This window comes from Callorhinus ursinus, unplaced genomic scaffold, assembly GCF_003265705.2.
Source record: "Callorhinus ursinus isolate GAN/ISIS: 27379988/994484 unplaced genomic scaffold, GSC_fseal_2.0 scaffold1, whole genome shotgun sequence".
In the NCBI taxonomy this organism is placed as follows: domain Eukaryota; kingdom Metazoa; phylum Chordata; class Mammalia; order Carnivora; family Otariidae; genus Callorhinus; species Callorhinus ursinus.
In genome coordinates, this window is record NW_027397063.1 from 98,704,959 (window position 1) to 98,720,042 (window position 15,084).

The following is a 15,084-nucleotide window of genomic DNA, read 5'->3' on the forward strand; positions in this document are numbered from 1 at the left end:
GATGAGATGTGGTCATTTGCCGGGAAACATCCCTCTTGGAGCTCTGTGGAGATGGATTTGATCAGGCAAGTCTTGTCTTTTTGAGGAGGACACCCTTCATCTCGAGGTGGACTTTTTGGGCAGTTGGTCACAGGGTCATTTTGCAAAACTTTTCCATCCAGACCCAAAAATTAAAGTTATTTCAGTGAGAATCTAGAGCACAGTCTAGGTCATGTTATATAAATCAGGTTGGACTTTGAAAAATGGAAAGTCCTATTTTCATACATTGCTAATAAAAACAAGCTTATGACTGCTCTCTGAAAACTCTAGGCAATACCCCAGGCTTTTATTGTTTTAGTTTCTAGTACATTTGTATTAAAATGTTCTGTTTTTGGAATGGGTCAGAGCAAGGGGCACCACTTAATTTATTTTATCTTTTGCATTCTATAATGTATAAACATCTGTATTTCACGCAGCTTTTTCATTTCATCTTTATGACACCTCTACTGGGCACTATCCTCATTTTAAAATTAAAGAGGCTGATGCCCGGGTTAAGCAACTTGGCCTTCATTACAGAAATAGAGTTGGAATTTGAAGCCAGGTCTCTCCCAACTCCAGAGTGTTTTTCCCCCAATAGATCACCCTCCCTCTTTGATAGAACTTGTCTAATTGCAATGCCATTTTTTTCTGTACACCCCCTTCCTTAAACATTTTCTCCATGTCGTCTGCAGGCATTGGCTGAATTAAAAATCTGCCCATCTCTGGTTCAGGATAGCTCAGCTTATTGCATTGTTTAGCACACGTAGCCCCTAGTTTCTCCCATAATAAGAGGATAAAGAAGAGCCAGAGGAGCGCTGTTCTCCAACATCTTACATCACTCTGCAGACAACTGGCAGTCAGGAGAGGGGCAGCTGCCACACTCTTCAGATATCTCTCTATTTAAAGTTCAAAGAGACGCTGGATGACACCAACAAAGAGGTGAGCGTGGCCCTGACCAACCCACCCAGCAACAGGAAGAATGGCTGAAAAAGGTAAGATTTAAGGCATCAGACCCTCTTGGCAAAACAAAGGTCCAAGCTCCCTGGTTTATTTTACATTCCTCAGTATTTCGTATTTCTCAGTTATTCTGAAGAGTGTGGTATCACTGCCAATGGGGCATTAACCATGTAAGTTAGCACGGCTACAAAAAAATGCATCGGATACACAATTTATGGACCATGTCTGTATGTTATATATGCTTTTAAAAGGACCAAACAAAAAAGCTTAATTTGTTTATGTTTTTTTCAAAATATGAGTTAGAAGTCCATTATCCTCCAGGGTTATCCTACACTGGAGGTATTGTGGTGTGCTGGACCAGAATGAAGGACATCTGATTTCTTTGTCAGGTCTGCTACTAAACAGCCATGTGAGTTAGGGGAAGTCCCTCTACCTCTCTGGACCTGTTTTCTGCCTCTAAGATGAAATAAATAAAAAGGGGTTAGTCATCCCTAATATGCTTCATATCTGAATTTCTTTTTTTCTGCTTTTAAAATGTGTATTATATTTAAGAAAAATGATTTGAGTCTAATATGACAAAAGGAGCTGAATATATATTGTATCCAAGAAACACTTTTTAAATACCTCCAGGAACTGTTGCTTTTAACTTAGACAATAATCCCAGGAGATATACAGTATTATCATCATTTCCATTTTACAGATAAGGAAACTGAGGCATAGCCAAGTATAGTCACTTGTCTGTGATCACATTCTAGAAAGTGGTGGTTCCAGGTTCTGAACACAGACAGTTCTGTTTCAGAACACAGTGCCCTTAAGGATACTTCCAGGTATAACCATCTGGGCATGCTCAGGATTGAACGGAGAGAAGCATTTTGAAATAACTCTTCATATTTAAAAAGAGGTTTTGTGCTTGTTTGCGCTGTAATGTAAAGTGACCTATGCAAAGTATGTTGTGTTCTTATATGTTCCTGTTTCTTTTTTTAAGATTTTATTTATTTATTAGAGAGAGAGAGAGAGAAAGCAGGGGGAGGAATAGAGGGGCCACGAGAGGGAGGGGAAAGACTCTCAAGCAGACTCCACACTGGGCGTGGAGCCCAAAGTAGGGCTCAATCTCGCAACCCTGAGATCCTGACCTGAGCGGACACCAAGATTTGGACACTTAGCCAATTGAACCACTCAGGGGCCCCATATATTCCTATTTCAAAATGATGCTACAGATTATGATAAAACTTAAAATATTCGTGTTAAAAGAACACAAATGCAGGTATACTTTGTGTGTTAAAATGCACGGTCAATTGGGGCACCTGGGTGGCTCAGTCTGTTAAGCATCAGACTCTTGGTGTCCACTCAGGTCATGATCTCAGGGTTGTGAGATTGAACCCCGGGTGGACCCCCAGGTGGAGCGCCCTGTGGAGCCTCTGCTTGAGCCCTAGATCCACTCAGTACTGGGCTTGGACCCTGCTTAGGATTCTTTCTCTCCCTCTCCCTCTGCCCCCTCCCCGCTCTCCCTCTCTCTTAAAAAAAAAAAAGAAAAAAAGAAAAAAATGCACCGACATTTGTATTGTGTTACAAAGAGTAATAAATAACGAGCTATATACTTTTAGGGCTTTATTATATGTTTTTACATATATTATATGTAAATTTTAGAATTGTATTAAAATATGCATGTATAAGACATTTACAAATGCTCCATTAAAATGTTGGTATTAATTTTTAAGTTCTTTGAAATTGGGAAAAACACTAAATCATACATATGAACAGTTTAAAAAATTACTGCTACATACTTCCATTATAATCACACCTTAATCCATAAAAAGTCTTTCATCCAAATGCGAGTAAAGAGCATATCATAATGTTCATTTTATCCTTAGAGCAATACCACATGGCAGGTAGAGAGAGATTTTTCCATTTAGTGGTTAATGCTTTGTTCAAGGTCACAGCGAGATGGAGAAGCAAGGAAAACCGGTTGAATTTGCAAGAGTTAAGAGAGATTCCACCATTTTGGAAGCATAGATTTAAACTATTAAAATTCATTTTAACTGCCCCAAATTTGCTTTTATAAGAGTGCCTCCTAATTTTAGAGGTGTCTCTTTTCCTGATGGTTTTGTTTTAATAGCACTTAAAAAAAACTTTCCATTTTAAAGTTCTGAACCTTGTAATAGGCACGCAATTGCTAAGAATATGCATTCTCTTGGTCAGCTGATGGCATACAACTTAATTGTGCTTTTCAATTAAGAATATATCTGAGTCCTTAACATGGAGACATTAATTCTATATGATGTCTATCTGTGCTCTTCTTTACTTTTTTTGTGTGATGTGTGTGTGTGCAATGAATATTTAAAAAATGATAATTTCATAAATTGCTTTTTTTCAGATAAAGGTACAAATAGAAGACACAGGAGGGATCGTTGTCCTCATGTCTTCTATGTGTGTTGGGATCAGGGTTAGTTGCTCTATTGAACATGTTAACAAAAAAGAATCTCTTTTCTCTAGTTGAGAATGATCATATAAGGTATATGCTTTTCTTTTCCTATGATACTGATGATTAAAGTCAGCTATCAAGACTAAGAACAATTTTCAACACCTTTCCCTATGTTATGATTATTTAGTTTAGGAGGAATTGCCTCAAGAGTCATTTTCGATTGTTTCTGTGTAGACAGCTGCTGTCTGTGTTGTTGAACAAATGCAGGAATGTGTTTTGCATACACTAAGCACACACAAACACAATAATACGTGATCCTCACCACAACTCAGGGAGGTAGATATCACAAGTTTCCTTATCTCTACAAATAGGCAAGTCCAAGCTCAGCATGGCTCAAGGTCACATAACTGTAAAACGAGGACCTATGGTTTGAACACAGGTCTTCTGTTTCAAATAGCCAGCTGATTCCCATGTACCCTTCGTAGAACAGAAGATAACAATCACGTCTCAGAATGACGCAAGAGTGTATTTTTTTCCTCTTATCAGATTCCTTTTATTCTCTTGATTCAGAAGATACGATGCCAAAATGACCTACCTAATCTGCTTTCTTTTATTTTTAAGCAGAGTCTGCATCATCCCGCCTTCTGGTCCCTATTCTTCTCTTGATTGGCTGGATTGTGGGCTGTATCGTAATGGTTTATGTTGTCTTCTCTTAGAAAGGTAAAGTTTTCAATAATTGAATATGTTTATTCAGAAAGACCCTACATTACTCCAGAAATATTCTTTTCTGTTTTACTAACGGAACGTTTTATCATGCAGACAAGAAGACTTCAGAGTGACATCATTTAGAAGAATTAAGAAAAGCACCAACATGACAGATAATTAAACGTTTCTCATGTAAATAACTGCAATGTTTGACATCATTTTATAAACTTGGATTTGTAAACTGGTATTTTGGTGTGCATAAGAATCTCTTCCAGAACTTTTTAAGATTCCATCTACAAATAAAAACTATAAGAAACCTGGGGGTAGGAAAAAGTTCCAATGTATGACTAAAAATGCATAACCAATAGGGAGAAGTTTGGTAAATTAAATTACATTAAAACTTTTTTAGGCTATCCCCCCCCTGCAAAAGAAAACTATAGAAAAAAACTAGCTAGAGATAAGAAGAGATAGTTCACAGAAAATAAGATGTAAATATAAACTTGCCCTCCACCTCTTGCTCATAATAAAAGAACCGTAACTAAAGCTGCGCTGGAGAACAATTGCTCACCTCTCAGCTGGGGAAAAAAGAAAGACGTTTGATAAGATATATGTTGGTAAGGCTGTGGGGAATAAAGCATGCTCATACACTGTCTTTAGAAATTAAAAATGGTGCAGCGTCTTCGGGGGTGTTTGACAGTCAGATATCTGTCAGAATTAAGTATGTATTTAACTTCTGACCCAGCTAACCCTCTTCTCAGAATATTGCCATTTCCACAGATACACACTGGTAAAAGTGCAAAACGGCCCATGCACAGCCTTATTCATTAAGGCATAATGTATTATAGCAAAAGCCTGGAAACAAGCCAAGTGCCCATTAACAGGAAACTGACTGAATAAACTGAGTTCCCCCTACGTAATGTGCTACTTGGGCCGCTGTGAAAAGGAATAAAGGGGGTCTCTATATACTGATGTGATGTCATCTCCAGGTCAGAGTGTTAAGTGAAAAAAGCCAGGTACAGAGTGAGGCATGCTGTCTTTGTGTAAAATGGAGGGGCTAGATCAATATGAACTTTATTTTCAAGGGCTCCACATTCTTTTCTCCAGCACTTTAACATAGAAGGTAATGTTTTCAAGCAGCAATTTAAATGAATTTTTCTATAATAAGTATTTTATTTCCATGTTTCCACATCCAACCTGATCATTTTCTCAGAGAACAAAGAAAGCTTAGTGCAGTAAAGAGAACAAAAGTTTTGGAAGTCAGATTGTTTTATTCTAACTTGGGAGTCCTTTGAATAGTTAATTAATCTCTCTAACCTTAGTTTTCTCAACTATAAAGAGGGATAATGATATTCTCATGGGATTGTTGTGAGGACTGCAGTGTTTTCTAAAGCTGCCTGATCTGAGTCGATGGAGTCATTTGTTAAAAATACAGATTCTTTTTTTTTTTATTAACATATAATGTATTATTTGTTTCAGGGGTACAGGTCTATAATTCATCAGTCTTACACAATTCACAGCGCTCACCATAGCACAGACCCTCCCACAGTATCCATCACCCAGCCACCCCCATCCCTCCCACCCTCACCCCCCCTCCACTCCAACAACCCTCAGTTTGTTTCCTGAGGTTAAGAGTCTCTTATGGTTGGTCTCCCTCTCTGGTTTCGTCTTGTTTCATTTTTCCCTCCCTTCCCCTATGATCCTCTGTCTTGTTTCTTTAAGCTTCTTCTCTAAGAGCTCATTTTGGTAGGTCTGGAGAAGGCCTATTAAAAAAATCAATTCTCCAGGTGATTTGTATTATCACGGAAGTTTGGAAAACACACCTATAACATACATGTGTATGTAGGCATTACTCCCTGATAACCTATAGACACTGATCTATGATAGCTTATATTGGTAAGTTTTCTGTTTATTGTTGCAGCAAAACATTAGCACTTTATTATATAATATTACATTATATTCTTTAATTACATGAATTATAATGAGACGTATTATTTTTCCACTAATATTTTCATATATGCGAATTTTATTTCCGGTATTAAATTTAAGTTCTTTATGGGTAAATCCATTTCTTATCTTTCTGACTTACAGACTATAGTTCAAAATAGACAACTAATAAATATGCATCAAATGGGTAATTATCTCCCCCCTACAATATTCATGAATACACAGTGTTGATGTTCTAAGTTTGAACTTTAAAGATGTTATTGAAGCAATTTAAGCTGGATTAGAATTCTCAAAAAAGTTACTAGTGATCTATAATAGGTTCAAGTAGGTGATTGCATATAAATTTTACAAGGCATGGAATCTTAAATGTTTTTAAATTTCCAAAGTCTTCAGTTTACAGTGTATCATAGTACAGATATAATTATTTGAGAAGAGCATAGTGAGTTAAGTGTTCCTTAACACTGTGGATGGCACAGATGCTCAGCCTTAAATCAATCACTGCACCCACACTCTATGCCTCCCCTTGGCCCCAAGACCTATACTGATGTCAAAGCTGAGAAATACTGCTTTCCTAATACCTATTAGGACATAAAATATAAAAACCTTTAAAGAAAGCTGTTTATTACCCTCTGTGTCTGGGAAAAGTGATAAATTCCATGGAGTTTTAAAATGTCTGAGCAAACTCCTCTACCAAGCCTGGTAGAGCTGAGAATATTCCAAGGATAAATCCTGGAGGAGAGATCCCTGTTGCACAGATATAACGTTTTGAAGTAATACCCATCTATCGATCTTGTAATAAAATAGACCTTAATCTCTCCTTTTTCCTGAGGAAATTATTTCCTAGTTTCACTATTTATTATATTTATTTCTTATTTGTTTTATTTACTATCCTTCATTTTTGCCAATTGCAGTTTCTCAGACATCCCCTTCCCCTTTTTCTTTCTTTTCTCTTCTTTTTTGGACAAGCAGAGTAGGTCCACTTAAAACATAAATATACATTAGCCTAAGATTCCTTTAGAGGAAAGAAAAGAACACCAAAAGCAGAAGAATAATATTTTGAGTTGGTAATTTCCCAGAGAACGAGATAGCTGAATGTTTTACCTTTGTTCCATTCTTCTTTGAAAGTGATTTCTTGTTTTGCAAAGTGAGATGGGTATGCAATTTCTTATAAATCATCTGAACGAATCATAAGTGGGTACAAAGTGATGGCTTTTTTGAGAAGGACAGAAATATTCCAGGGCTTTAGAGTCTGGCCGTTATCTGAGATTTAAGGCCATTTTCAGTAATTTCCTTGGGCTGGGCATACATGCCCTTATAAATTCACAATTCCAAATGACACAAATATATATCTGATAACAGTTATTTTTAGAGCTTATGCCCATGAATGTTAAAGGAAATAGGATATTGATTAGAATCTTGATGCTGAATGAAACAGGGTCATGGAGAAATCGTTTTGACTTGTAGGTTACCTGCTCTGTAAAACTGGTCCACAAGTGGAGAGTAAATGGAAACAGACTTTTAAGTGGTTTGCATATTGATGCACTCAAGGCCTCTCAACTGGCGCCTTATTTGTTTTCTCCCATCTCTATCATGTGAAGGTCTACTCAAGATAGGATGCGTTCAGATTTAGAAAATGCAATGCCTCCGTCTAATACACATGGTGATCTCATCAGGATGTTATAGACTTTGGGCATAGTCTTTATTTATCTTGCTAAAGCTAGAAACTTGCTTTGGAGCTTGTTGACAATAGGTGGAGAGATTGCTTTGGAATCAGAGTACGATCACCTCCTCAAGCATCTGGTCAGATTCATCTGATTTTGTTTTTCCCTTTGCTTTCTGCTCTTGTCTTTTTATTTGATGTTCTCTCTCCCTTGCTTCCTATTCCCCTGTTGTATGTAATCAGCACTTTCTTTCTGGTCTCAGTAGCCTGTGCAGAGTAATGAGATCACCTTGCCATCAGTAATTCCAACTTCCTTGGCTCTTGCACCCCCCCGGTGAGGACACGAGGAGGGTCTCACATGGGCTTATGCATATGTCTGCTGCTCTAGTCACCACTTCTCCTCTGCAGAACCCAGCAGTCTCTTGCAGGCACTATGGGCTCCCCACATGCCCAATCTCTCCCATGGCAGCCCTCACCGGACCTGTATATGCTGGTCTGTGGGTAAAGTGCTGTTTGTGGAGCTCTAAAGCAGGGCCGCCTATGTCACAACATGCCTCCGAGCTTAATTAACTAGTTCTTTTAGTTTTTATTTTCAGCCTATCCTCTCGCTCACTAGGACCCAGGCATTGACCCGGGGCAGGGCCAGATAGACCCAAGTGGCACCTGCCTTCCTGAACTCACAATCAACTATGCCAAGTTCCGCAAGCCTGGCTTCTTCAACAAAGAGGAGTTCGCCCAGAGGTCTCCTCAGGGTTATGCAAGCAGACTCACGTCAGGATGCCAAACATGCTGAGAGCCGTTTGGATCTCACTGCCCCTCAAGCAACATATCTGGATTCTCAGAGTCTTCTGACGCAAATAAGTAGGCTCAGTGATAATTTAAAACAAAATACTGGTCTCAACCCACCAAAATGATTTTAAAACCAGTGGATTGGTCAACTGTTTAAAGAGCACTACTTTAGGGCGCCTGGGTGGCTCAGTTGGTTGAGCGACTGCCTTCGGCTCAGGTCATGATCCTGGAGTCCCGGGATCGAGTCCCGCACCGCGCTCCCCGCTCAGCGGGGAATCTGCTTCTCCCTCTGACCCTCCCCCCTCTCATGTGCACTCTCTCTCAAACAAATAAAATCTTTAAAAAAAAATAAAGAGCACTACTTTAGGATTCAGAGTTTTTAGACATCACCATCTCGGTAAGAGTTTATCTGACTACCCATACCTTCAGACACACGCACGCACCCGCACGCGCGCACGCACATGCAAATAGGGTTCTTTGTTCTTCCTAATTGAGGCCTTTACCCCTTTGTATCCCCCACTAAGAGGTAAGCTCTCTTTTTAAAATTGCTGTATAGTCGTCATATAATATTATATTAGGTTCAGGTGTGCAACATAGCGATTCGACATTTATACTGATTACAAAATGTTCACCTTGAAAAGTGTAATAAACTCTTTCAACGTAGGATGTGTGACAGTGTAGGATTCACTAGACAGGACAGGAGGATGTCCAATGGCTGTATATCAAGCAAATAAATGAAGAAATGAATGAATGCCTGAATGTTACCTTTCACCAAACAGCCTCATGAGTTGTATCAAGAGTGTGAAGCTCTTAGCACAGTGTCTAGCACTTACTACAGGCTCAGTAATGTAAGAGATTTTTTGGTCATTATTAATATGACAATTTTCCTCATTATATCTTACATACATTCTTATTTATTCCACTCCACAGCTCTGTGAAGTAGAAATTATCATCAACTCCATGCTGAAGATAAGCAAACTTGAGTACAGAGATGTTGAGACTCATTCATGATTATAAGCTAGTGACCGCTACAACCGAAACCTGAACCCCTATCTTCTGATTTCAAATCACAAATTATTTTCAACTATACTTTATGATCACCAAATTACAAGATTCTTTTTGAATTATACTATAAGATGCACCAAATTTCAGAGGAAGGAAATCTCCAACCTGTATTTAAAGATTTGACAACTACATTTGTTTCTTCTAGGCAACATTTTATTTTCATGCCTCTTGGTCTCCACATTTAAGTCCCATGGCCTGACCTCTGTCATCTCCTTCAGTTTTCTATTAGGTCAGTCCCTTTCTATGTAATGTCAGGTTCTTAGGTTTCTGTTGTCAGTCCCTTGACATAAAGGGATCTTTGTACCATAGAACTTAAGGTCCTTAACCAGATATATCTGCGCTGCCTACTTTCATTTCTAGCTCTAAGCCAACTTTGCACATTCTGTTCTGGAAAAGAACTACTCTTGGCCCTAGCATATTCCACCCCCTTTCCCAACACCTAAATTTATATAACTGCCTCCTTCTAGACTTTAAATTTTGGCTCAATGTGAGCCTCCTCCAAGAAGCAAAGGGACAGGGAACTTTAAAGCTTTCTCTATATCTGCAGATGGAGAGAGTGAGTTGGGGGTTTTCATGTTATACGTGCTGTAGCAATAATCACACGGGTGCTTGCAAATAAACCTGTAATTCCTAGATGTCAAGGGTTTTTTAGATGCTTGCATAGTTCTAATAACAGTAACACATGAAGAAGACTATCATTAAAAGAGACATCTGTGATAAATGACCTCTTCTCCCCGAAAACCTCAAACAATACAGAAGAAAGTAAAAAGCTCAGATTCCCTTCACCTACCTTCAGTGCTGCTCACTTCCTCAGAGGGAACCGCTATCAGCAATGTAGCGGGTATCAATCTCAAATCATTTCAATGTGTTTACAAAATAGTTTACACATTATGGTTGTAAAAGTGCTTTCTTATACATTATTTCACTTAATTCTCATGAAAGGTGGGTGTATCCAGTTGTGTGAAATGAGATTTATGAAGGCAAATTTGCTCAAAGTCTCACAGCTGGTCACCAGCTCAAGCAGAACTTGACCCAGGGCTGTTGTATAGTCTTTCTGCTGGTAACAGATGCCAACTCACAGTGTGTGTATTTAAGATTGATAGAAAGGGAGAGAGCATTGACCTACTACAGTAAATGACTTGGTCTTATTTATGGTGTGGCATGTATTTATATTGCTTATATTTGTATATCCCATTAGCCTATAACTTCATGTAGTTAAAGCACTGAACAGCGGTGCTTGTTGTGAGATGCTCAAACGTCTCCCCATCTCCCCCTTCTTCTTCACTAAGGCTGAAGCTTGATGTATTCATTTTCCTACCGACCTTGATAGCGGTATACAGTGAAGGTGATATACAGTGAAGATCATGTGGGAGCTCTGAAAGTCTGATTGTCTGCTTGTGTGGTGCATGTCTCTAGAATGTGATGATTTACAATTTTTCAAGTTTAGAGACTTTGCTTCACAGTTCTGGGACTTACATATGATGCAGAACACCCACAAAAGTAATCCTTTATGCACCAAAAAAGTAATAAAATACCGAGGAATGAATGAAAGAGGTGAAAGAGATGGACTCTGAAACAATGAGGAAAGAAACTGGTGCAGCCACTCTGGAAAACAGTATGGAATTTCCTCAAAAAGTTAAAAATAAAACTAACAGATGATCCAGCAATCACACTACTGGGCATTTACCCAAAGAATACCAGAACACTAATTCGAAGGGATACGTGCACTTGTGTGTTTACTGCAGCATTATTTACAATAGCCAAGACATGGAAGTAACCTGTGTCCTTTGATAGATGAATGGATGAAGAAGAGGACAACGGAATATTATTCAACCATAAAAAAGCAAGAAATCTTGCCATTTGCAATGACATGGGTGGAGCTAGAGAGTATGATGCTAAGCAAAATAAGTCAGTCAGAGAAAGACAAATACTATATGATTTCACTCATATGTGGAATTTAAGAAACAAAACAAATGAGCAAAGGAAAAAAAGAGATAAACCAAGAAACAGACTCTTAACCAGACTCTTAACTCTAGAGAACAAACAGATGGTTACCAGAGGGGAGATGGGTGGGGGGATGGGTTAAACAGGTGAATGGGATTAAGGAGGGCACTTGTGATGAGCACCAGGTGATGTATGGAAGTGCGGAATCACTATACTGTATACCTGAAACTAATATAACTCTGCTAATTATACTGGAATTAAAATTTAAAAACTTAATAAAGTAATCCTTTAGAAGGCTTTTCTTTTAAAATCCACATCTACATAAATTCAATTTAGAGAAAAGAGAAAAAATAAATCAGTGACATTTTAGTGATGACTCCCACCCAGGAATCCAAAGAGGTTTAAAGACAATAGCAGCAAAAACAGCTCATCGTTCTTAGTAGCTTATCTACAGAGGGTGACAAGGAAAACTTCTGAGAAGGAAAGTGGTGTGGTGTGTAAGCATGTCAGGTAAGAGAAGCCAAGTAGAGTCCAAGCAGAGAGCAAGGCTTTGTGATGCATTATCTCGAAGAAAGCAGACCAGGGTCAAGTGTAGGGCAGAGCGCAGTGTTACATTTTCAAATCATATCTGACTTCTCTTTGATGTCACATTAAGAAATTGAGCTACGCAGAAGCATTTGAAATTCATTACCTGGAATCATTTTGCCTAACAGTTATCAACAGGAATTTCTTTTTTTTTTTTAGGAGGAGGCCCTATCCCAGGTACTGAAAGCATTGTGCCCTTCTGATTACTCATCTTAGCCCAAGAAAATAGTGACGAGAAGTCTAACTCGATATTCCACCCTGGAAAGACTGTTGGAATTCCTCTGCCCTTGAGATCAACGGTGCCTGTGTTGGTGACTATCTGTAGAAGGACTTGAAGAACAATGAAAAGTTAAAGGCTCAGTAATCATCAATCATGTTGCAGTTAATTAAACTGATTTCTGACAAGACTACTTGATGTGTTGTGTTTTTTTTTTTAATGTCTGGCCCATCCATTATTTGATAAAAGATCATAACAGATTTGGCTTCTTTTCTAGCAAATTGATAAAGATGTTTTTTTAACAACCAGACCAAAGACCTGTGTGGTATGAGTCATCTTTGCAAATGAGCTTACAAAACCACATTATCTTTTGGTTTCTCTCAAGTCAGTGCACTCTGTATTTATAAAGCCCACCCCCTCAAACTAGCTTTCCAACCTGTCTTCCTACATCCTTCCAAATCTTATTTATTGCTTTCCAGTAATCACTGCTATTGTTATTGATCCCACTAAGTTCTATCTGAAGGAATTTTAACCATTTAGTAAAGAAAATAAAGTCCATGTGGGTATAAGTGTGTGTGTAGCTTGAAAAATAAATTTCATAAAGAAGTTTCCTTCCTCTTAAAACTATTTCAAATTTCTGCGTATTTCTTACTCCAGTAGTTCTCAAAATTTGGTCGCTGGACAAATAGCATCACCTGGAAACCTGTTAGGAATGCACATACTTGGACTCCAGGGCTATTCGATCAGAAACTTTGGGGGTGGGGTCCAGCCATGGTGTTTTAACAGGTCCTCTAGGTGATTCTGACACATACCTGCTCATGCTGGGCAACTCTGTCTCCAAGCCATCTCTCTAACTTCTCCTAAAACATCATCTCAGCATGGGCGTGTATCACTAACAACCTGACACAGTCTTTTTCTTGAGATCCATGAATTTCTTATTAAAGTAAAGATTACAGGGGCACCTGGCTGGCTCAGACGTTAGAGCATGTGACTTTCAATCTTAGAGTCGTGAGTTTAAGCCTCACGTTGGGCATGGAGCCTTCTTAAAAAAAAAAAAAATAAGTAAAGGTTATAGAACAGTTTTTGCTCTCTTTCTGGATCCAGCTCTAGTTTACTTGTAGCGAACATTACATTAGTCCATTCATTGATAATTCAAGGGTCAGAAACTCACATGCTTTTGGGGACAGCAAGGTAGCTTAGGTGATAGACACAAAACTAATGCAAAATAGAGAATAGTGACAATTGTGTGAACAAATGGAGCGTTTACTCCTTCTGTTCACATAATTGAAATTTATATTTAAAAGAATATTATATGGTAAAACAGACAACATTGTAGTCAGTAAGACTTAAAAAATCTATTTTAACTATACTGTCAAGAAAAGATTTATAATTAGTGGCTTTCATTCTGATTACCATTGGAATTACATATATTTAGATCTGTATGAACCCGAGTAAATAAAAGAAAATAAAAATGTATAGTACCGTAAGATTCTTTGTTTTGCGTTAGACTTTAGGAAATCAAAGTAGGGTCTACAACTAGGTTTAAGGACTTGTGCAGACTTTGAGATCTTTTTACAGTGACATGATTTTATTTGCTCATCTGATTTCACTTAGCATTAAGTTAAGAAATATATGCAAGAGCAAATTCAAGACAGCTGCCACTTGAAAAAAATCAAAGCATGGAGAGGCAGAGAAACTAACATAAAATATACTTTTTTGATCTAAGATCACTACTATACAGGACTCTTGGGCTTTTGGATAAAAAGTTACTGTAAGTGAAGGAAGTGTTACAGATTTCCTTTCATCTCATGAAGGTTTAGAAAAGGAAATGACATTTCTGTTTTTTTTTCCCCCTTCCAAGAGAAGACATTAGCTTTCTAGTTAGCATGTACTTCACCTCAAAACTTGAAAAACAGGTATTTATTTCCTTTTAGCATAATGAACATATTTGTTTTGTTTGGCTTCTGGAAACTATAAAATGAAATAAAATTTAAATATAGGCTTTCTTTTATTGTCTTCTTCCAAACAAGATCATCTTTGTGTTTTAAAACTCATGTTTATATTCTTTTTTTTTAACTCATGTTTATGTTTTCTCATAACAGTGAAATTCTTTATATCCTGGTATTTCAAATATGAAGTAGATAAAATTCTGAAAGTATACCTAAGAAATTGGCCACTTGCAGAGCTGAAATCTGAATCATTCATTTCTGAAGCATGTCTTCCTTCTGCTGTTCCCCATTTCAACTAAAGCCTGGGTCGTAAACTGGAATGCCTGCCGGGGGCAGGTGAAGGAAGGAGTCAGGTGAAGACTATGCTGATTTGGAAATATGTGCCCCATCTGAAGCATAAAAGTACAAACCTGCCTCTCAGCTAGAACAGGTTTTTGGCACGTAAGAACTTAAGAAATTACCAGATCTTCCCATTTTTTCATGAGAAGCTAAAAATACCGATTTTTTAAAATGTGAAATCTCATTAATTTTTAAAAATGAGTATTTGGGGGAGGCACGATGCTCTGTGGTTATGTCCTTAGAGGCAGCACTTAATCACTCCTTTCTCTGGTGGCTACACAGATGATGGGTGCAGGATGGGGCCTTTCTCTGAAGTATTGGTCCATGATACAGAATTCCAGAGACATCTTATTTTCTGGAGTCTAGATGCCCACTGGCAGATGGCTCTTGCACAGAAGACCTGGCTGGTGTGGTATCCCTTGCAGAGACTGAACTCTTACAGCTTTAAATCTTCAGTACTTTTTTCATATGGGCATTAGAAAGGTGACCA

The 15,084-nt window shown here is 38.1% G+C and overlaps 1 protein-coding gene across 3 annotated transcripts; it reads left to right on the forward strand.

Moving 5' to 3' along the window:
- The first annotated feature begins 801 nt into the window (after positions 1–801).
- STRIT1 (small transmembrane regulator of ion transport 1) lies at positions 802–12,484 on the forward strand. 3 transcript variants are annotated; one of them, XM_073879787.1, is made up of 3 exons: positions 802–1,010; positions 4,019–4,117; positions 12,249–12,484. In XM_073879787.1, exons 1-2 carry the CDS (start codon positions 998–1,000, stop codon positions 4,111–4,113), a joined length of 108 nt encoding a protein of 35 aa, XP_073735888.1. In that variant the 5' UTR covers positions 802–997; the 3' UTR covers positions 4,114–4,117; positions 12,249–12,484. The 3 variants fall into 3 exon arrangements, with proteins under 3 accessions (XP_073735888.1, XP_025726985.2, XP_073735938.1); XM_025871200.2 differs by lacking the exon at positions 12,249–12,484 and adding an exon at positions 4,217–4,348; XM_073879837.1 differs by lacking the exon at positions 12,249–12,484 and adding an exon at positions 4,217–4,348 and having other exon boundaries at positions 4,022–4,117.
- The last annotated feature ends 2,600 nt before the right edge of the window (positions 12,485–15,084 follow it).